At 41.5% G+C, this 21,822-nt stretch overlaps 2 protein-coding genes and 17 non-coding genes across 19 annotated transcripts in view; 18 read left to right on the top strand and 1 right to left on the bottom strand.

Moving 5' to 3' along the window:
* Positions 1 to 1,920: 1,920 nt before the first annotated feature.
* On the bottom strand, positions 1,921 to 10,442 carry LOC100306849 (mitotic checkpoint serine/threonine-protein kinase BUB1; the record flags this gene model as incomplete). The annotated part of the gene is given in 24 exon segments (XM_045696069.1): positions 1,921 to 3,986; positions 4,156 to 4,186; positions 4,189 to 4,261; positions 4,353 to 4,530; positions 4,736 to 4,908; positions 5,227 to 5,388; positions 5,592 to 5,692; positions 5,801 to 6,124; positions 6,187 to 6,382; positions 6,559 to 6,700; positions 6,865 to 6,934; positions 7,146 to 7,314; positions 7,457 to 7,532; positions 7,641 to 7,722; positions 7,945 to 8,061; positions 8,206 to 8,325; positions 8,438 to 8,484; positions 8,677 to 9,206; positions 9,421 to 9,433; positions 9,749 to 9,795; positions 9,908 to 9,987; positions 10,092 to 10,135; positions 10,206 to 10,321; positions 10,323 to 10,442. Coding segments are annotated over 24 exon segments (3,207 nt in total), but the record flags the coding sequence as incomplete, so codon positions are not given.
* A 1,007-nt stretch (positions 10,443 to 11,449) lies between these two features.
* LOC106571278 (uncharacterized) overlaps positions 11,450 to 21,822 on the top strand; it is a 59,366-nt gene continuing 48,993 nt past the window's right edge. The window contains exons 1-8 of the mRNA XM_045695629.1: positions 11,450 to 11,553; positions 11,916 to 11,948; positions 17,494 to 17,543; positions 17,739 to 17,786; positions 18,476 to 18,522; positions 19,578 to 19,629; positions 21,076 to 21,123; positions 21,315 to 21,361. Coding sequence (XP_045551585.1) covers positions 11,938 to 11,948; positions 17,494 to 17,543; positions 17,739 to 17,786; positions 18,476 to 18,522; positions 19,578 to 19,629; positions 21,076 to 21,123; positions 21,315 to 21,361 — 303 coding nt within the window. The 5' untranslated portion in view covers positions 11,450 to 11,553; positions 11,916 to 11,937. The remainder of the gene's footprint in view (positions 11,554 to 11,915; positions 11,949 to 17,493; positions 17,544 to 17,738; positions 17,787 to 18,475; positions 18,523 to 19,577; positions 19,630 to 21,075; positions 21,124 to 21,314; positions 21,362 to 21,822) is intronic.
* Positions 17,585 to 17,656, top strand: LOC123727452 (small nucleolar RNA SNORD50). Its single transcript, XR_006759448.1, has one exon. It is a non-coding gene; the product is annotated as a small nucleolar RNA SNORD50 (small nucleolar RNA).
* LOC123727531 (small nucleolar RNA SNORD50) lies at positions 17,828 to 17,899 on the top strand. Its single transcript, XR_006759525.1, has one exon. It is a non-coding gene; the product is annotated as a small nucleolar RNA SNORD50 (small nucleolar RNA).
* On the top strand, positions 18,081 to 18,152 carry LOC123727530 (small nucleolar RNA SNORD50). The gene has a single exon (XR_006759524.1). It is a non-coding gene; the product is annotated as a small nucleolar RNA SNORD50 (small nucleolar RNA).
* LOC123727529 (small nucleolar RNA SNORD50) lies at positions 18,324 to 18,395 on the top strand. Its single transcript, XR_006759523.1, has one exon. It is a non-coding gene; the product is annotated as a small nucleolar RNA SNORD50 (small nucleolar RNA).
* LOC123727609 (small nucleolar RNA SNORD50) lies at positions 18,564 to 18,635 on the top strand. Its single transcript, XR_006759603.1, has one exon. It is a non-coding gene; the product is annotated as a small nucleolar RNA SNORD50 (small nucleolar RNA).
* LOC123727608 (small nucleolar RNA SNORD50) lies at positions 18,930 to 19,001 on the top strand. Its single transcript, XR_006759602.1, has one exon. It is a non-coding gene; the product is annotated as a small nucleolar RNA SNORD50 (small nucleolar RNA).
* On the top strand, positions 19,178 to 19,249 carry LOC123727528 (small nucleolar RNA SNORD50). The gene has a single exon (XR_006759522.1). It is a non-coding gene; the product is annotated as a small nucleolar RNA SNORD50 (small nucleolar RNA).
* LOC123727564 (small nucleolar RNA SNORD50) lies at positions 19,420 to 19,490 on the top strand. Its single transcript, XR_006759558.1, has one exon. It is a non-coding gene; the product is annotated as a small nucleolar RNA SNORD50 (small nucleolar RNA).
* On the top strand, positions 19,671 to 19,743 carry LOC123727457 (small nucleolar RNA SNORD50). The gene has a single exon (XR_006759453.1). It is a non-coding gene; the product is annotated as a small nucleolar RNA SNORD50 (small nucleolar RNA).
* LOC123727451 (small nucleolar RNA SNORD50) lies at positions 19,922 to 19,993 on the top strand. Its single transcript, XR_006759447.1, has one exon. It is a non-coding gene; the product is annotated as a small nucleolar RNA SNORD50 (small nucleolar RNA).
* On the top strand, positions 20,175 to 20,247 carry LOC123727565 (small nucleolar RNA SNORD50). The gene has a single exon (XR_006759559.1). It is a non-coding gene; the product is annotated as a small nucleolar RNA SNORD50 (small nucleolar RNA).
* Positions 20,427 to 20,498, top strand: LOC123727526 (small nucleolar RNA SNORD50). Its single transcript, XR_006759521.1, has one exon. It is a non-coding gene; the product is annotated as a small nucleolar RNA SNORD50 (small nucleolar RNA).
* On the top strand, positions 20,677 to 20,748 carry LOC123727450 (small nucleolar RNA SNORD50). The gene has a single exon (XR_006759446.1). It is a non-coding gene; the product is annotated as a small nucleolar RNA SNORD50 (small nucleolar RNA).
* LOC123727400 (small nucleolar RNA SNORD50) lies at positions 20,917 to 20,988 on the top strand. The gene has a single exon (XR_006759396.1). It is a non-coding gene; the product is annotated as a small nucleolar RNA SNORD50 (small nucleolar RNA).
* On the top strand, positions 21,165 to 21,236 carry LOC123727525 (small nucleolar RNA SNORD50). The gene has a single exon (XR_006759520.1). It is a non-coding gene; the product is annotated as a small nucleolar RNA SNORD50 (small nucleolar RNA).
* LOC123727563 (small nucleolar RNA SNORD50) lies at positions 21,403 to 21,473 on the top strand. The gene has a single exon (XR_006759557.1). It is a non-coding gene; the product is annotated as a small nucleolar RNA SNORD50 (small nucleolar RNA).
* LOC123727456 (small nucleolar RNA SNORD50) lies at positions 21,652 to 21,724 on the top strand. The gene has a single exon (XR_006759452.1). It is a non-coding gene; the product is annotated as a small nucleolar RNA SNORD50 (small nucleolar RNA).

The raw sequence follows: 21,822 nt of genomic DNA, 5'->3' as shown, positions 1-21,822 counted from the left end.
GATGTATTCAGAAGTGAATAGTATGTATTCTTTCTACCAAATACATTGTTTTGCATTTCACATGATTTGACTCTGTTTGTTCTATGAGTACAGTATGTGTCTGTTCCTAATGAAAACATTTGGTATGCCTATTGGTTTTGGCTTATTAATTTTGGTTTGTTTTAAATACAACATGCATAGTTTAGGCTACAGAAAAAAGTAAATATCATGGTGCACTGTTTAAAATACACAATGTCAAAACGTGTCTTAGAACAGACACAAGCGAAACACAGCTGAATGGAGGTGAAATGGCAGGGATGTTGATACTATAATACACTTTACAGTAACAAACTGACATGTTGAGCTATTTTGGTCTGAGGTGGTGCCTCTTGAAGTATTACTGCTGCTTACATTTCCATCGCAGAGCCCTTTTCCCAGTTAGCCTATGGGAATGACACTTGTAGGTTCATTCCCGTGTTATTTTTTAGTCTATCTATGCTTGCGGATTCCTCTAGATGTCAGAAGAAAGCGAGACTACCTTGGAGACGGTGAGAACAGAGATACAGAGCTATACTCCCACGCACTGACGCATAGCCCTACATTATACTACATGTCAGGCACATGGAGCAATACAGGAATGAAGAGAGGAGCACGTGCTAAATTATACCTGAACACTATAATTGGGGTGTTACTATAAATAGTCAGGATGCATCCCAAAATTGCACCCTATTCGTTTTATAGTGCGCTACTTTTTAACCAGGGTCCCTGGCGGCATCACCGCTTTTTATGGCAACTGCTTTGCCTCCGACCGCAAGGCGCTACAGGGGGTAGTGCGGATGGCCCAGTACATCACTGGGGTGGAACACCCTGCCATCCAGGACCTCTATACCAGGCGGTGTCAGAGGAAGACCATAAAAATGGTGAAAGACTCCAGCCACCCAAGTCATAGACTGTTCTCTGCTACCACACGGCAAGCGGTACCGAAGTCTGAAGCCAAACAGGACCCTGAACATCTTTTACCACCAAGCCATAAGACAGCTAAATAGCTAGTTAAATAGTTAACCAAAAAGCAACCCGGGCTGTATGTATTGACCCTTTTTTGCACTAACTTTGACACATTGCATATGCTGCTACTGTTAACCATCTCGTACCCCGTGTATATAGCCAAGTTATTGTTACTCAATGTGTACCTGTCATGTTTTTTACTTTTTTGTATTATTTCTCTATTTTATTGCTCTCCATTGTTGGGGAGGGTCTATATGTAAGCATTTTACTGTTAGTCCACACCTGTTGTTTACAAAGCAGGTGACAAAAACATTTTTATTTGACCTCCCCAGCCGTGTCTGTGTCCATTAGTTACAGCTTCCTCTCTGGCAGACAACGAGGCTGACACTGTCAGACAGGATGATGCCTGCTGCACTCCACAAGGTGGAGCTCTGTAGGGTTAAATGGGTGTTTAGATGGCTGCTGAGAGCCCAACTGGGACTGCTGAAGACCAGTGGTTTCTCTCACCACTGTGCATGGCACCCTATGGATGGTCTGTCACTGCTGCAGTCACAGCAATGGACGTTCAACTAAACTGAATATAAGGGGATAACGGGCTCTAGTCAAAAAGACAGACGACTGACATTGACGCTTGTAGTATGAACAGGTTTGCTGGCTGTTCTCCTCATGGAAGCTTCTTATGGCAAATAATAATCACCTGCAAGCATCAGATTGTATTTGTGAAATAATCAAACTGTTCAGTCTGAATCAGTCACCTCAGAGTTTTTCTTTTTTTTTAAAATGTATGTAGGAAAGTAATGAAGCGTCCTTAATGTGATGATATACCCCATGGATATCTCACTCAATATAAAAATAAATAAAAAAGCAGCTAGCAGATAGCCAGAAAGTTGTGTTATTGTAAACAGTGCATGTTAAGGCCACCACACAACTACAAACTCAATTTTCAGTTTGTGACATTTAATATCTCACACACTGGAATACACCAAATAAAAAAAGTAATTGCCTTGATTCATATTCAATGTTATGAGGTTTGTTCTATGTGTAAATCCTCCCTAATCGTTAGGGTGTCTAGGTTCTCATTACAAGGTGTCAGATCAGTGGGCTGAATATAGTGATACATTTTCCTCTCAGAAGCTTTTGGTGGATTTTTAAATGATCAGTCACACCCAACCCTTTTCCTTGTCCTAGCCTATATCTATTCAACAAATATATTTTGCCTTGATTACTATGAAAAACACCCCACTGTGACCCACAGCATAAAAGCCAGATATTTATATTGAGGATTACTTTCAAAGTGCAGTTACTCAGGGGTTGATTGAGGACCACCTGTTTTGTTGTAGTCTGGCTGACACCAGCTCTCGATGTCCTACAGTAGTCACATGGGTCGCGTCAGCCAGGCTAGTATTGGTCTCTGATATCACTCTCGCCTGAGGGGATGGTAAAGGAAAAACAGATTGAGGCACGCTTCTATTGTTAACACCCTTTGAGAGGTTTACTCTAGCGTCCACCCTAAAAGTCTGGTCTGTTTCAGCATCACCGTTCCAGGTGCGGGGAAATCTCAAATCGCTGCTGCGCCATGCTCCCTTTTCATATCACAGGCTTCTGATTGTCAATGCTAGTATCCCAAATGGCACCCCATTCCCTCTCCCGTGCACTACTTTTGACCAGGGCTCACAGGGGAATAGGTTGCCATAGAGGGAATAGGGTATCATTGGGGACAGAAAAACTGTGACCAAACAAAGCTCATTAATAATGCTGAGGACATCAGAGGGCAGGGCTGTTAAAGTGGGAGTCAAACAGGGTGCCTAGCAATGGAATAGAGTGGCAAAACTCGAGGCACCTCTGAGGGAACTGTACTGTAGAGGCACAGATTGTGGTAATTACATATGTAGCCTGGATCCAAACTGAATTGTAAGAAAGCCTTGTCCAAACCAGAACAGATCATAGGACACCTCCTGGGCAGGACACTGGGGTTCATCACCCAATCCATGTTCTTATGCCAATGGCCAAGCAGAGGCATCGGGTTCCATTTTAAGTCTTTGGTATGACTCCAAACTGAATTGCTCCAACGGGAAAAGAATTTCGTTTGGATCCAGTCAAGTATTTTGTGCTCATTTCGTACATCACTTCCTTAATTTGGTTTGATCCGTTGTTCTGGATGAAAAGCAGTTTGATTGCTGTATTCTGCTGGTGTATTAAGCTAGCTTCTATCATCAAACATCTGGCAATAGGTACTGAAACATAAATAATTGCCTTGCCTTCATTTATCTTGCATTGTAGTATCAAGGGAATACACAATTATATACCCTGTTAATATCAAATACTGTCCTTAAAATTACACACCAAATTCACAAACTAGAGCATGTTGCTCAACTTCTTGAACAAGGGTGACACCTAGTGACATATTTCTGCATGAAGTTGGAGCCAAAAAGAAATTCAAATGCCATGATAAACTACACTTGCAAGACAGGATTTAAAAATATATATATATTCTTTACAAATGAAAATACACCATAACATCTCCAACCTCACAATTTCTGTTATTTAAATGGACAAAAGGTTATCACTAAAAAACATTAAAATGCATAAAAGGTTATCACAGTGACCGGAACCGATTTAAGGTCAATCTTTTGTATTTACAAATGGACTAGAAATTCGACATCACAGTAGTATCCAGGGTCGTGTTCATTAGGGTTGTTCATAAAGTCCAGATAGTATCTCCCAAGTTCCACTCAGTTTCAGACCGCTTTCTTTAATTGTATACCTACTGAACAGGACCCAAGAGTAGAAAGGTTCTCAGGGAGTTCTATCTCCTTGCCGTCCTGCTCTCTAACACCTGGATAACCAGGCGCGTCTTCAGCGATGGCAGCTTGTTGCTGTAGTTCTGTTGGAGCACAGTGCTCAGTCTACTGCGCAGGCTCCGCAGGCAGGGCAGGGAGCTACAGTCAGGTACATTCAGCAGAGTGTGGAAGAACTCTGTCCACAGATCACTGTGGGGATTTCTGGAGGAGAGACAGACAAGGGGAAAGGTAATGTAGTGTGAATTGTAACTATTTACGGTGGAGTGGAGAGATGTTTTCAAAATCAAAAATATATTCAACGAGTTTGAGAGCAAAAAATAAGTTGTGGGTTGTGTAAAAAAACAACAACCACTCCTAGTAAAAGGGTTACCTTCTAAATACTGCATTTGTCTTCCACACGCACCCTCCTGTGTCACTTGCATGTATGTTCCAAAAATCATGCAGTACACCGTTCCAGCTATCCCAAAGTAGTCCGTCTAAAACACAAAGAAACTTAATATCCTCAACAGGTATTATCAGACATCCACCATCATTACAGGAGCATGCACACAAACACACAATCTTTACCTGGTAGTTCCATGGTCTCCCACTCTGCATCTCTGTACACTGGAAGCCCGAGGTCATACACTTGGCAGTGAAAGCCGTGCCCTCTGGGAACAGAGTCATGTCAATGCTCTGACCCAGGTCAATTAGGGAGAGGCCATGATCCAGATTATCTTGGTCAAAAGACTTGTTCTCCAGGAACCTAAAGAACAACAGGCAAACAATTAAAACAGTTAAGAGGAGACATTGGAAATCCCTGGTAGAGTACTGCATCCACCCACTACTAAATGACTGGAAGGAAAATACTCAAAAATAAAAAAAGATGTTCCTCACTGAAATGACAGTTGAACATTTTAAGTTTAGCATTTGATACAGGATTCCTATCGGTCTGCTTTACACACACACACTCAGGGACGTCACTACCTCTCTCCAGCAGGAAGTTGTCTGGTTTGATGTCAGCGTGAACGATGTGGATATTGTGCAGCTGTTCCACCATGTGCAGGATGCAGACAGTGAAGTAGATCACCAGAGGCTGGGGAATCACCTTGTCGCTAAGGTTCTTGTACAGGTTTACAGCATTCTAGAGGGGAATAATAAAACATGTTTAACTCCTTTCAGTGCTCTGCTGTGGACTCTCCTTGGGTGCATCCCAATAAGATCTCCTTTCTCCTATAGTGTAAACTTGTTCACTACTTCCCACAAATCTAAAAGCATTGGATTGGTACAGGCATGGCCTAGAGGGAATTTCCACTATATTTTTTATACCAGTCCTTTCAAATCAGTGAATGGAAGTGAAACATTACACACTTTGGGAAGAAAGGGATATAATTGGGACGTATCCTTGATCTTTAATTGATTGATAAAGTTTGGTGGGTGATGAAGAGGGGTTACTACCCACCAATAGGGTGCCACAGTTGTAGAGCTCGCCCAATAGCACGCTACCGTTCTGGAAGAGGTGGGCAGAGTGGATGTTATTAAAGAGGTGGCGCACGCTGGGCTGCAGCCGGGCATTCAGCTGAGAGTTGATGTAAAACTCCCACGGATTGGCTGGTTTCTGCACCTATAGATCAAGAAAGACACATTCAAGCATTGAGAATCAATCATCCAATAGGAGCGCATTAATTGTGAGGGCCAGCTCCATATAAACTTGCCATGTTCTCTGGCCTTAGTAATGACAGTGGCAAAATAATGACTACTAATTTCATTGAAAGGGTCAGGGGAGTCAACCGTTTTAAATTAATATAAAGTCAAGATCCATCTTACCTTTAAAATCATCTTCTCTGAGGTGTTGAGGTCAGTTGCCTGGTAGACTGTGGCAAAGGCACCCTGTCCGAGTACACAGTCAACCCGTAAGGAGCCTTTACCTGTGTGACGACCATCAAAGCCATATTCAGATGTCCTTTTGGGGGGGGTGATTTTTTATTTATTTTTTATGTCACTGCTTGTAAACACACAAAGATAGACTTTCTTACCCATCTTGATGGTCATCTTGGGTGCGATGCTGGGGGCTTTGCACTGCCAGGTGATGAAGTTAGGCTGTGAGGTGAGTGGCGTGGACAGCTTGGAGAGCAGGGAGGAAATCAGCTCCTCATCCCAGGGGTCGGAGACCAGCTCTACAGCCGCTGCCCCTTGACCTGCTGGACTCATGGGCACATCATGTTCACCTTTGAACCTCGGTCTGGGCTCATAAGAATATCCATGCCATTCCTCACCTCTGGAGCTGGGCTCATAGGAATATCCATTCTGAACTTTGATGACGACTGGAATGGACTCATGGTCACATCCGAGCCAAATTTAGGTGGTTCTGGACTTACGGGGATGTCCATGGTCTCCAGAGGGATGCCGACTGTTCTCTGACCCTGACGGGCACTCATGAAGGCATCCAAGTCATGTTCAACCACAACCTCTGGGCTTTTGACCACTAACCAGTCTGACTTGGGTGCACACTTGGAGGCAGGCGTTGGAGCTTTCTCTGGACAAGTTGGAACATCAAAGTTGGATTTGGGGGCATATATCTGGCTCTTTGAAAGGAATGCTTCTGCCACAGGTGCATGCTGTGGGAGAGGAAAAGCTGGCTTTGAGGACTGCTCTGGGCTCACATAGACATCCCAGTCTGGCTTTGAGGCCTTGGAAGGAGGGCTTTTGGCCACTGCCACCTCAGCATGGGTCAGGGGGGCAGTCTGGTCTCTGAAGGACAGTGCGGCCGGGGCATGATGCTGCACTTCAGTCATGGAGCAGTAGCCAGGCTTCGCTGGGCCAGGGCTAGCCCTTCTCCCACGATGGTGCCCTGCTCAGCAAAGCCCTGAGCTCTCATAGAGCACTCCGTGCCAGTCTCAGGTAACCCATCAGGTGGGCTCTGCTCTATGATAGGGCTGAGGAAGGAGGTCATTATCACCGCCATGGAGGCAACTACATTGGTTTGACCCACACACTCTTGACTACACATCAAAAACGTGGACCAACAAACATTCAACATGAACACATACAGTACACTGCAGTTACCGGTAGTCTACAATAGGGGGTTACTGGTAAGTACCTGAGTTTTGTGGGCTGTCGTAGGAAAGGGCCTTCTTCCGGACCCCCAAAGCCACTGGGTTGATCATTTTCTAGAGGGAGGAGAAAGAAACAAAAAAAAGGTAAAGTACTTGCTATAGACAGCATTGTTGTTCTGAACTACAGACACGTTTTGCCAGGTGAGGGCATTTGATTTCTGAACAGCCAAATGGCACCCTATTCCCTATATAGTGCACTACTTTTGACCAGAGCCCTATGGTATTAGTTGGGATGCATCCTGTATAAGCTCAGACAGAGGGCTACCTTGATCCTGCTCAAAGTCCCAGGAGTAAGGAACTTTGTTTTGGAAGGGCGTGGAGGCCAGGTGAGCCGACAGTGAAAAGTCTCTGGTGCTGTTGGGGCAGGCGGCCAGGGAGTTGTAGCATGCTTCCCACATAGTGCTCTCATCTGGTATCAATTCCGATGGACGTTCCTGATTAAAAACAATTTAAACCAGCACACACGAAACGATAAAGGTTTGCATTGTGTACTCAACTTAAAATAACCCAACCATCAACAACATTGAGTCCTTGTTGAATCAACATGGGTATGTCACCATGTAATTATGCACTTACATTTTGTTTCTCTGGTTTAGACAGAGGGATTTCTGCTAGGGCCCTTGGTGGCTTTGCATTGTCCACCATAGCAGCACTAAATGGAGCAGGAGAAGCACAATAATGCATTGTTAATAAATGTCCTTTGAGAATTAAAGAGACGGCAAAGAGAAAGGGATGCAGGGGAATAAATGCAATGCTTCACCTGCATTTCTCCTTTATGTCATTCTCATCCTGAAAGATAGCGAAAGGGACTGCACTGGGGGGCTTGCTGAATGAAGCTGCGCCTCCATTACATAATACAACAAAAACATTTATAGAAAGACCATTTAATCACTGTATGTAAAATCAAAAAGGGTGACCCGCCATTATGTGTCGCTTTTATTGTCTGTTGGCTTTTACCTCTTATTTATTTAATTAATTGTTTTACTGTAAAATGTGATATGATTTTTGCTTACAGTCTGAAACAAAGTTTTTGAGAAGTTGTAATCAGATGGGAATTGAATTACCCGTTCTCTGGTAGCCAGCATCAAAGCTCTTCTCCGCCTGATGTGGATGCATTGGCATGCTGCGGAACTGGTCCTCCTGCAGGAGGGTTGGAACCTGGAACATGTCCATGATAGCATCTGGAGGTGAGGGTAAAGAGGTGAGATACTAAGGACTCCATTGGTTGTACAGTCTTTCCCATACACAGGTATGGTAATACATTAGAATATGTAAACACAACATGGTTTATGACTGGGTCACCAATAAAAGTATGCATTTATCACCAAGTGCCTCCCGTGTGTTGACTGTGGGGGATGGGAGCACCCTGGACGGGGTGACTTGCACCAGTCCCAGAGAAGTGTTAGGAGTGATATGGGACACGTTTCCAGTCCCTCCCTGTGACACTGCCAGAGAGAATAGGAGCGAGTGAGGGACGGTGTGATTAAACAATCTTTTAATTCCCATACGGATTCTAATGAAGGGGATAACGGGCCCAGGTTACGATCCTTTACTCACCATCTAATTTCACCTCTGACTCAGGAGCTTCACTGACAGACACCTCACTGGAAAAAACAAAGAAAAGAGATTAGCTTGAACGGCAAATTAATTAAAAACGAATTAATTAGCTTAATCTCTGAGGCATTTCACTCTGACTAAGCAGAGGCATAAGAGATGTAATTAAGTCTGGTTGGGAACAATTACACATCGGAAAAACCAGAACCAATCTGGAGACATGATGACTCATTATCACCTACTGATGATCGCTGCCGTTGTGCTGCTGGAAAATGCTGCTGAGGTGAGAGTGACCACCCTGATATGGAACTCCACCAAGCTGCACGTCAAATCTGTAGGCTGCTGGCTTCTGTGGGACCGACCCAAATGGCTTAGGGTTTCGTTCTGGTTGGGGCTGAACTAGAGAAGCTTGTAGAGAAGTTGCCTGGGAAGCGACTGCAAATGGTTTTGGAGCTTTTGTATATTCACGCAAGTGACCCATTGCTGCTTCTGGCATGTGGAGGGAGCATCTATGGGAGGAGTTTACCTCCTCCAACTGTCCAGATGGAGAAACGGATCGCTGTGAGCGCAGACTGTCTGTAATGGGAGCCCTGAGATGGTCGCACTGAAGGTGCGTCTCAGATTCCCTAACCATGCCTTGTCTGGGGTCCTGTACACTGTTCAGTCTAAAGCCTGGAGTGAGTTTGATGCCGAGGTTGCTCGAGAGTAGAGGGTGCCTTAAAGAATGTTGGAGGAACTCAGGATTCAGATCTGTTGCAGGTGTGCAGAGTGCCTGAAACAGAAGTGCATACCAATGTAAAAAAATAAAAAAATAAAAAGTGTACTAGGGAAACTATAACAGAAACGACTAAAGATAAAAAGGCAATGTGTTTTCTCTCACCTGCTGCACTGGTAGAGCACTGGCGGAGCTCACACAGAGATTACTCTCCAGCTCCTCCAACAGCTGGTTCATCCTCATTACCTCCTCCTCCTGCTCTCTAACCAACCTCTGACGGTCCTCTGGTTACAGAACACAAAGAAAACGTTGGTCAAAACCCACAATTAGCCCTGTGGTAGTGTGTTATGCAACCAGTTGTTAATGCATTTGATTTAGATGAAGGGTGTCTGTAAAGGATATCATGTGGCCTGTTCATATCGATGTCCTTGACTGCACTAAAATCCAGCCATGCATTTCTTCTCTTTAGATGAGTGTGATGGAACAGCGCTGGGTTAAGAAGTCATATGATCCTACCAAACTCTCTCCGTTTCTTCTCTTGCTCGCGTCTCACAAATAAGGGACAAGAAGAAGTATTGGTATTCTGTCTAATGACTTACATGCGAACAGTTCTGTCTGTAGGGAGTTGGAACAGACGTTCAGGGTCCTGTGGCAAGAAAAATAAATCATATTGATCACTTTTTAAAAACACCACATGAGAAACAGCCATTAACCAATGTATGCCAAGTTTGAAGCTACAAAAACTGTTAGTAACTCACCTTGCACTGTGGGCTGGGCACTCTGTGGGTTTGCAGCTGATTTACCAAGTTGGACTTCTGAAGAGGATTCCGTACAGCTTCTGTTTTCATAAACACAGATTAGATAGTGCATTAGTTTCCTTTGATCATTTCCATAGCCAAAGAGCCAGTCCAGAAGGAAGAAATGCACACAAAACAGTCTCACCTGAAGCCCCTGCCCCACTTCCAGAAGTCCTGGTTTGGAACATTCTGTGAATAGATTAAAATGTATCAACAATAGAAACATCAACATGGAAAGGTAAACAATACTACAAGTTACCTGTATTGCTGAAGGACAGTGTCAGTTGGCTTAGCTTGGTTTTCCATGGCTCTCTGGTACACGGTGTCAGCCTGTTGAAGCAGGCCCTGCTGCTCAAACTGTTGAGCCCACGCCACATAGATGAGCCCACGCCACATAGAGGACTGCATCTCTGGTGCCAATGCCCTTACTGTATATGTGGCTGTATAGTTTGATGGGCTCATTGTAATAACTTGCACATTTAATGTAGTAGTTTACGTATCAGATGTCATTGGTATAACGCTCTTCTTGGAGAAATCTTTGTACTAGACGATCTAGCACAAGAGACATCGCTTTGGAGTCTTCAGCAGGTAATCTCTTCTCTAGATATTTTATAAACCTGAAATAATGTAAATGTATGGTAAAGAGTTACACACCAACAAATTCAAGCTGGCCAAAACAAACATTTATGACTAATCACAATCACTTGCTTGCTTCATCAGTACTTCGATTTCGTTTTACAGAGTTATGTTGCTCTCAAACCAAGTGCGATATGCATGTGAAAATGAAAATATCAAATCAATGGCAGATGAATAACCCTTCATTGTCTACTTTTCGTTGGTGGCCCCCAAGGGCGGCAGGTAGCCTAGTGGTTAGAGCGTTGGGCCAGTAACCGAAAGGTTATTGGATCGAATCCCGAGCTGAGAAGTTAAAAACCTATTGTTCTACCTCTGAACTCTGGTCCCCAGCAGTGTTCAGTAAGAAGTTGTTCTTAACTGACCTGTCCCATGGATCGTCTCCAGTATAGTTGTTTAAACTTTGCTCAAAACATTTGTTTAAAACCCTGGTATCAAAGAAACATCTATAACTATCAAATGTAATATTATTCACACATTTTTGGGAGAAATCATTACTTAGTCAGATAGTTATCTTATTAGTAATCATTAGCGTTAGTTGGTTGGGAAAATCAACAGTTAACGCATAGCTAGCTCACTAACTAAATACGGAACTTACTGTAAATGTGAACCAACATCCATGGTGTACTAAACAACCAGTTTTATAACAATACAAATACGAGAAATTTACAAGCAAGTTAAATTAATTAATTGACAAAATTAACAAAAATTCGCTTAGCTGGTACATTCCAAATTGCGCGCTTAGCTGATACGTCATCAGTAAGCACGGCGACAAATCCGAATGGAGCCAATCAGCGCCTTTGGAGCGAGAAAAACGCGATTTCAATGGCACTTTCGCCAATGCTTGAATCGGCTGTTTTAAATCGTGTGATAATTTGAGTATAAGTACTTCACGAAACGCTTACAGGGTCTCTTTTATCTCTGCAAAGTCCAACTTGTTAACTCAGTTAGCTTGCTGGCGAAGTTCACTGGAAGTAAGACTATTAGCAATACATCTGCAGTTATAACCTAGCTAGCACGACAGATAGCTATTGACATTAGTTGTCCAATCGTCACTTTTAAAAATGATATGTGAAATAATATTAAGCCAAAGTAGAGCACCACGTGTTAGCGAAGTTTGCTTGCGCTCCAATCACCTTTTGCAACCCAGAAACATTAGCTAGAAGGAAAAACTAACGGCTGTATGAATTAACTGCTGCTAGGTTTGTGCAAAATTGTAGATACCGACGAATCTGACTTCTGAAATTCAATTTACATTACATTAGCTAGCTATGCTATATTTGAACATGCACAATAAATGTACATGTTAACAGGCTATTGTCTTAATGTCTTTCAGGGGACTGCAGACATGAAAAAAAATGCAACTCCTGTAAGTCAATTTAACTGCTGCTAGTTTTGTGAAATAGTGTGGCATAACATTAAAGTCTGTATGCAAAAACAATACAAACCTGTAAGAATATACTGTATTTTAACAGCTGCTAGTTTTGTTAAAGATTGTATTAAAAAAGAGCGACTGCTCCTAAAAGCAAAACGGCCTGTGTGTGGCATCGATATGAGTCAAACACTTATTCTAGTGCCAAAATGGACTACAAGTGTAAATATAATCATTTGTGGTCAATGGGCATTCCTACTACCCAGTGTCTTTTGGTCCTCATAACTTTTGGGGTAAAAGTTCATATTTGTTTTATTCTCTTAGTAGTCTATCACAAAAAGGACACGTTTGACTTTAAGAAAACATTGGTCAAGCACATGAATCCTAAAATTTATAGGCGGATTGTTCACACATGGACCTTGAGGTATTTCCACCCAGTTAGAGAAACAACTATCTGAAAATGTCTAAGACCTCAAATTTAGCATACTCTTATCATATTCATTGTTTTATTTAAGTCAATATAAAACAATGATTATTGAGTGAAACCTGTTATTTTCCGAACCAGTGCTTTATTTGCACCCTATTTTTCCAAACAAGAATAACAATAGAATTTTGTCAACATTATTTTTAGTCGACCCCTTCTATCTCTACACGTTAGCACAAAAATATGCATGACATTTGATGGTGTTAAATTATGATTTTAAAATACTGACCTAACTGCGTTGAATGAAGCATAAGAGGGTGGAAAGCAATACTAGTGTGGAAATAACACCACTAACGAATACAAGATTTAAACAATTAAAGGTATTCTAACTTTGGCATAATTTTTAAATGGTTGAAAAATACTTGTAATAAGAATGAATATTGTACATCAGTTTACATAACTTTCCATTTATTTCATTTTTTATATTTTTTACCTGACTTTTTAAAAACATTGTCAACCTTCAGTTTGTAAAATATGAAAATCGAGTATTTATATATTGTTGCTAGCTAATTACTACTAATTATTACTAATTGCAATTATATATGCATTACAATTACGTACAGTGCATTCCCGGAAAGTGTTCAGACCCCTTCCTTTTCCCCCCATTTTGTTACGTTACAATCTTATTCTAAAATGGATTAAAAAAATGAATAAAACTCAACAATCTACACACAATACCCCATAATGACAAAGCAAAAACTGTTTTTTTGACATTTTTTCAAATGTATTAATCATTTTAAAAATTAACTTGTTTACATAAGTATTCAGACCCTTTGCTATGAGACTCGAAATTGAGCTCAGGTGCGTCCTGTTTCCATTGATCAACCTTGATGTTTCTACATGATCTGGAAAGGCACACACCTGTCTATATAATGTCTCACAGTTGACAGTGCATGTCAGAGTAAAAACAAGCCATGAGGTCGGAAGAGCTCGAAGACAGGATTGTGTCGAGGCACAGATCTGGGGAAGGGTACCAAAACATTTCTGCAGCGTTGAAGGTCCCCAAGAACACAGTGGCCTCCATCAATCTTAAATGGAAGAAGTTTGAAACCGCCGAGACTCTTCCTCGAGCTGGCTGCCCGGCCAAACTGAGTAATCGGGGGAGAATAGCCTTGGTCACGGAGGTGAGCAAGAACCTTATGGTCACTCTGACAGAGCTCCAGAGTTCCTCTGGAGATATGGGAGAACCTTCCAGAAGGACAACTGTCTCTGCAGCACTCCACCAATCAGGCCTTTATGGTAGAGTGGCCAGGCGGAAGCCACTCGTCAGTAAAAGGCAAATGACAGCCCGCTTGGAGTTTGCCAAATGGCACCTAAAGGACTATCAGACCATAAGAAACAAGATTCTTTGGTCTGATGAAACCAAGATTGAACTCTTTGGAGTGAATGCTAAGCGTCATGTCTGGAGGAAACCTGGCATCATCCCTACGGTGAAGCATGGTGGTGGCGACATCATGCTGTGGGGAGGTTTTTCAGCGGCAGGGACTGGGAGACTAGTCAGGATCAAGGGAAAGATAAACGGAACAAAGTACAGAGATACTTGATGACAACCTGCTTCAGAGCGCTCAGGAGCTCAGACTGAGGCAAAGGTTCACCTTCCAACAGGAAAACGACCATAAGCACACAGCCAAGACAACGCGGGAGTGGCTTCAGGAGAAGTTTCTGAATGTCCTTGATGGCCCAGCCAGAGCCCGGACTTGAACCCGATCGAACATCTCTGGAAAGACCCGAAAATAGCTGTGCAGCGACGCTCCCCATCCAACCTGACAGAGCTTGAGATGATCTTCAGAGAAGAATGGGAAAACTCCAAATACAGGTGCCAAGCTTGTAGCGTCATACCCAAGAAGACTCAAGGCTGTAATTGCTGCCAAAGGTACTTCAACAAAGTACAATACTGTTCAGCTGTATTAATCGACCTGGCCAAGGCTCTGTCAATCACCACATCCTTATTGGAAGACTCAACAGCCTTGGTTTCTCAAATGACTGCCTCGCCTGTTTCACCAACTACTTCTCAGACAGAGTTCAGTGTGTCAAATCGGAGGGCCTGTTGTCCGGACCTCTGGCAGTCTCTCTATGGGGGTGCCACAGGGTTCGATTCTCGGGCCGACTCTCTTCTCTGTATACATCAATGATGTCGCTCTTGCCGCTGGTGATACTCTGATCCACCTCTACGCAAACGACACCATTCTGTATACTTCTGGCCCTTCGTTGGACACTGTGTTAACTAACCTCCAGACGAACTTCAATGCCATACAACTCTCCTTCCGTGGCCTCCAACTGCTCTTAAATGCAAGTAAAACTAAATGCATGCTCTTCAACCGATTGCTACCAGCATCTGCCCGCCCGTCCAGCATCACTACTCTGGACGGTTCTGACTTAGAATATGTGGACATCTACAAATGCCTAGGTATCTGGTTAGACTGTAAACTCTCCTTCCAGACTCACATTAAGCATCTCCAATCCAAAATTAAATCTAGAATCGGCTTCCTATTTCGCAACAAAGCATCCTTCACTCATGCTGCCAAACATACCCTCGTAAAACTGATTACCCTACCGATCCTTGAATTTGGCGATGTCATTTACAAAATAGCCTCCAGCACTCTACTCAGCAAATTGGATGCAGTCTATTACAGTGCCGTCCGTTTTGTCACCAAAGCCCCATATACTAACCACCACTGCGACCTGTATGCTCTCGCTGGCTGGCCCTCGCTTCATATTCGTCGCCAAACCCACTGGCTCCAGGTCATCTATAAGTCTTTGCTAGGTAAAGCCCCACCTTACCTCAGCTCACTGGTCACCATAGCAGCACAGACCCGTAGCAGCTCACAGATCACTGCACCTGTACATAGCCCATCTGTAAATAGCCCATCCAAGCTACCTCACCCCCATAATGTTATTTATTTATTTATTTTGCTTCTTTGCACCCCAGTATCTCTACTTGCACATTCATCTTCTGCACAACTATCACTCCAGTGTTTAATTGCTATATTGTAATTTTTTCGGCACTACGGCCAATTTATTGCCTACCTCCCTTTTCCTACCTCATTTGCACACACTATCTATAGACTTTCTATTATATTATTGACTGTATGTTTGTTTATTCCATGTGTACAGTGGGGGAAAAAAGTATTTGATCCCCTGCTGATTTTGTACGTTTGCCCAATGACAAAGAAAGGATCAGTCTATAATTTTAATGGTAGGTTTATTTGAACAGTGAGAGACAGAATAACAACAAAAACATCCAGAAAAACGCATGTCAGAAATGTTATAAATTGATTTGCATTTTAATGAGGGAAATAAGTATTTGACCCCCTCTCAATCAGAAAGATTTCTGGCTCCCAGGTGTCTTTTATACAGGTAACGAGCTGAGATTAGGAGCACACTCTTAAAGGGAGTGCTCCCAACCGCAGCTTGTTACCTGTAAAAAAGACACCTGTCCACAGAAGCAATCAATCAATCAGATTCCAAACTCTCCACCATGGCCAAGACCAAGAGCTCTCCAAGGATGTCAGGGACAAGTTGTAGACCTACACAAGGCTGGAATGGGCTACAAGACCATCGCCAAGCAGCTTGGTGAGAAGGTGACAACATTTGGTGCGATTATTCACAAATGGAAGAAACGCAAAAGAACTGTCAATATCCCTCGGCCTGGGGCTCCATGCAAGATCTCACCTCGTGGAGTTGCAATGATCATGAGAACGGTGAGGAATCAGCCCAGAACTACACGGGAGGATCTTGTCAATGATCTCAAGGCAGCTGGGACCATAGTCACCAAGAAAACAATTGGTAACACACTACGCCGTGAAGGACTGAAATCCTGCAGTGCCCGCAAGGTCCCCCTGCTCAAGAATACATATACATGCCCGTCTGAAGTTTGCCAATGAACATCTGAATGACTCAGAGGACAACTGGTGAAAGTGTTGTGGTCAGATGAGACCAAAATGGAGCTCTTTGACATCAACTCAACTCGCTGTGTTTGGAGGAGGAGGAATGCTGCCTATGACCCCAAGAACACCATCTCCACCGTCAAACATGGAGGTGGAAACATTATGCTTTGGGGGTGTTTTTCTGCTAATGGGACAGGAAAACTTCACCGCATCAAAGGGACGATGGACGGGGCCATGTACTGTCAAATCTTGGGTGAGAACCTCCTTCCCTCAGCCAGGGCATTGAAAATGGGTCGTGGATGGGTATTCCAGCATGACAATGACCCAAAACACACGGCCAAGGCAACAAAGGAGTGGCTCAAGAAGAAGCACATTAAGGTCCTGGAGTGGCCTAGCTAGTCTCCAGATCTTAATCCCATAGAAAATCTGTGGAGGGAGCTGAAGGTTCGAGTTGCCAAACATCAGCCTCGAAACCTTAATGACTTGGAGAAGATCTGCAAAGAGGAGTGGGACAAAATCCCTCCTGAGATGTGTGCAAACCTGGTGGCCAACTACAAGAAACGTCTGACCTCTGTGATTGCCAACAAGGGTTTTGCCACCAAGTACTAAGTCATGTTTTGCAGAGGGGTCAAATACTTATTTCCCTCATTAAAATGCAAATCAATTTATAACATTTTTGACATGCGTTTTTCTGGATTCTTTTGTTGTTATTCTGTCTCTCACTGTTCAAATAAACCTACTATTAAAACTATAGACTGATCCTTTCTTTGTAAGTGGGCAAACGTACAAAATCAGCAGGGGATCAAATACTTTTTTCCCCCACTGTAACTCTGTTGTTTGTGTAGCACTGCTTTGCTTTATCTTGGCCAGGTCGCAGTTGTAAATGAGAACTTGTTCTCAACTAGCTTACCTGGTTAAATAAAGGTTAAATAAAATTAAAATAAAAAAATGAGTAAGGGTTGGATTACTTATTTAAATGTGATATTTCAGGGTGTTTTAATGAAAATAAAAAATAAAAAGTTTTTGCTTTGTCATTATGGTAGAATAAAGCTGGAACGTAACCAAATGTAGAAAAAGTCACTTGGTCTGAATACTTAACAATTGCACTATACATTTGAACATGCACGCACAATAAAGTTAATGTTAATATTTTGACTGTACTGTCTTTCAGGGAACTGCAGACCAGAATGGATGGGAAAATACAGACTGTAGCTAACAACTGTAAGTATCTGCTAGTTTTGTGCAAACTCGTTGCAAGATTGTATTAAGCATGAACCTATCCCGAACCTGATTCCTGTAAGATTGACAACCCTGTCGGATCTGACTTCTGAAATACAATTAGCATAATTGATCATGATACATTTGAACATGCATGCACAAACTTCATGTTAATATTTTGACTGTACTGTCTTTCAGGCAACTGCAGACCAGAATGGATGGGAAAAGTACATCTTGTTGCTAACTGTAAGTATCTGCTAGTTTTATGCAAACTCGTTGCAAGATTGTATTAAGGATGACATTATTCCGAACCTGATTCCTGTAAGATTGACAACCCTATCGGATCTGACTTCTGAAATACAATTAGCATAATTGATCATGATACATTTGAACATCCATGCAAAATAAAGTTAATGGTAATATTTTTTTTACCATACTGTCTTTCAGGTAACTTCAGACAAGACATGGATGGGAAAAATACAGACTGTAGCTAACAACTGTAAGTATCTGCTAGTTTTGTGCAAACTCGTTGCAAGATTGTATTAAGGATGACATTATTCCGAACCTGATTCCTGTAAGATTGACAACCCTATCGGATCTGACTTCTGAAATACAATTAGCATAATTGATCATGATACATTTGAACATGCATGCACAAACTTCATGTTAATATTTTGACTGTACTGTCTTTCAGGGAACTGCAGACCAGAATGGATGGGAAAAGTACATCTTGTTACTAACTGTAAGTATCTGCTAGTTTTATGCAAACTCGTTGCAAGATTGTATTAAGGATGACATTATTCCGAACCTGATTCCTGTAAGATTGACAACCCTATCGGATCTGACTTCTGAAATACAATTTGCATGATTTCTGATGCCACAGTTGAACATGCACCAGGGTTTAATGTGAAACTGTTCATCTTACCGTTTTTCAGATATGCAGACCAGAAATGGAATCCTCTACACCAGAACATGGCTTCCTGTAAGAATCTGTTGTCTACTCCTAGTTTTTTGCAAAGATTGTATTAAGGATGAACCTATCCCGAACCTGATTCCTGTAAGATTGACAACCCTGTCGGATCTGACTTCTGAAATACAATTAGCATAATTGATCATGATACATTTAACATCCATGCAAAATAAAGTAATTTTTTAACTGTCTTTCAGGTACTGCAGACCAGAATATGGAATATCTTTTCTCTGTTTAACTAAATGACTTAAATACAATTTGCGATTTCTGATGCCACAGTTGAACATGCACCAGGGTTTAATGTGAAACTGTTCATCTTACCGTTTTTCAGATATGCAGACCAGAAATGGAATCCTCTACACCAGAACATGGCTTCCTGTAAGAATCTGTTGTCTACTCCTAGTTTTTTGCAAAGATTGTATTAAGGATGAACCTATCCCGAACCTGATTCCTGTAAGATTGACAACCCTGTCGGATCTGACTTCTGAAATACAATTAGCATAATTGATCATGATACATTTGAACATCCATGCAAAATAAAGTTAATGGTAATATTTTTTCCCATACTGTCTTTCAGGTAACTGCAGACCAGACATGGATGGGAAAAGTACATCTTGTTGCTAACTGTAAGTATCTGCTAGTTTTGTGCAAACTCGTTGCAAGATTGTATTAAGGATGACATTATTCCGAACCTGATTCCTGTAAGATTGACAACCCTATCGGATCTGACTTCTGAAATACAATTAGAATAATTTCATGATGCCACATTTGAACATGCCCTAGGGTAATGTGAAACTGTTCATCTTACCGTTTTTCAGATAACTGCAGACCAGAAATGGAATCCTCACACCAGTACATGGCTTCTACTGTAAGAATCTTTTGTCTACTCCTAGTTTTTTGCAAAGATTGTATTAAGGATGAACCTATCCGAACCTGATTCCTGTAAGATTGACAACCCTGTCGGATCTGACTTCTGAAATACAATTAGCATAATTGATCATGATACATTTGAACATCCATGCAAAATAAAGTTAATGGTAATATTTTTTTACCATACTGTCTTTCAGGTAACTTCAGACCAGACATGGATGGGAAAAATACAGACTGTAGCTAACAACTGTAAGTATCTGCTAGTTTTGTGCAAACTCGTTGCAAGATTGTATTAAGGATGACATTATTCCGAACCTGATTCCTTTTAAGATTGACAACCCTATCGGATCTGACTTCTGAAATACAATTAGCATAATTGATCATGATACATTTGAACATCCATGCAAAATAAAGTTAATGGTAATATTTTTTTTACCATACTGTCTTTCAGGTAACTAAAGACCAGACATGGATGGGAAAAGTACATCTTGTTGCTAACTGTAAGTATCTGCTAGTTTTGTGCAAACTCGTTGCAAGATTGTATTAAGCATGAACCTATCCCGAACCTGATTCCTGTAAGATTGACAACCCTGTCGGATCTGACTTCTGAAATACAATTAGCATAATTGATCATGATACATTTGAACATCCATGCAAAATAAAGTTAATGGTAATATTTTTTTTACCATACTGTCTTTCAGGTAACTAAAGACCAGACATGGATGGGAAAAGTACATCTTGTTGCTAACTGTAAGTATCTGTCCTAGTTTTGTGCAAACTCGTTTGCAAGATTGTATTAAGGATGAACATTATTCCGAACCTGATTCCTGTAAGATTGACAACCCTGTCGGATCTGACTTCTGAAATACAATTAGCATAATTGATCATGATACATTTGAACATCCATGCAAAATAAAGTTAATGGTAATATTTTTTTACCATACTGTCTTTCAGGTAACTTCAGACCAGACATGGATGGGAAAAATACAGACTGTTGCTAACACTGTAAGTATCTGCTAGTTTTATGCAAACTCGTTGCAAGATTGTATTAAGGATGACATTATTCCGAACCTGATTCCTGTAAGATTGACAACCCTATCGGATCTGACTTCTGAAATACAATTAGCATAATTGATCATGATACATTTGAACATCCATGCAAAATAAAGTTAATGGTAATATTTTTTTTACCATACTGTCTTTCAGGTAACTTCAGACCAATGGATGGGAAAAATACAGACTGTAGCTAACAACTGTAAGTATCTGCTAGTTTTGTGCAAACTCGTTGCAAGATTGTATTAAGCATGAACCTATCCCGAACCTGATTCCTGTAAGATTGACAACCCTGTCGGATCTGACTTCTGAAATACAATTTGCATGATTTCTGATGCCACAGTTGAACATGCACCAGGGTTTAATGTGAAACTGTTCATCTTACCGTTTTTCAGATATGCAGACCAGAAATGGAATCCTCTACACCAGAACATGGCTTCCTGTAAGAATCTGTTGTCTACTCCTAGTTTTTTGCAAAGATTGTATTAAGAATGAACCTATCCCGAACCTGATTCCTGTAAGATTGACAACCCTGTCGGATCTGACTTCTGAAATACAATTAGCATAATTGATCATGATACATTTGAACATCCATGCAAAATAAAGTTAATGGTAATATTTTTTTACCATACTGTCTTTCAGGTAACTGCAGACCAGAATGGATGGGAAAAGTACATCTTGTTGCTAACTGTAAGTATCTGCTAGTTTTGTGCAAACTCGTTGCAAGATTGTATTAAGGATGACATTATTCCGAACCTGATTCCTGTAAGATTGACAACCCTATCGGATCTGACTTCTGAAATACAATTAGAATAATTTCTGATGCCACAGTTGAACATGCCCTAGGGTAATGTGAAACTGTTCATCTTACCGTTTTTCAGATATGCAGACCAGAAATGGAATCCTCTACACCAGAACATGGCTTCCTGTAAGAATCTGTTGTCTACTCCTAGTTTTTTGCAAAGATTGTATTAAGGATGAACCTATCCGAACCTGATTCCTGTAAGATTGACAACCCTGTCGGATCTGACTTCTGAAATACAATTAGCATAATTGATCATGATACATTTGAACATCCATGCAAAATAAAGTTAATGGTAATATTTTTTTTACCATACTGTCTTTCAGGTAACTAAAGACCAGACATGGATGGGAAAAGTACATCTTGTTGCTAACTGTAAGTATCTGCTAGTTTTGTGCAAACTCGTTGCAAGATTGTATTAAGGATGACATTATTCCGAACCTGATTCCTTTTAAGATTGACAACCCTATCGGATCTGACTTCTGAAATACAATTAGCATAATTGATCATGATACATTTGAACATCCATGCAAAATAAAGTTAATGGTAATATTTTTTTACCATACTGTCTTTCAGGTAACTGCAGA

This window comes from Salmo salar, chromosome ssa15, assembly GCF_905237065.1.
Source record: "Salmo salar chromosome ssa15, Ssal_v3.1, whole genome shotgun sequence".
Classification (NCBI taxonomy): Eukaryota; Metazoa; Chordata; class Actinopteri; order Salmoniformes; family Salmonidae; genus Salmo; species Salmo salar.
The sequence above is the reverse complement of the archived record's forward strand: the minus strand, read 5'-3'. Positions and strand labels throughout refer to the sequence as shown.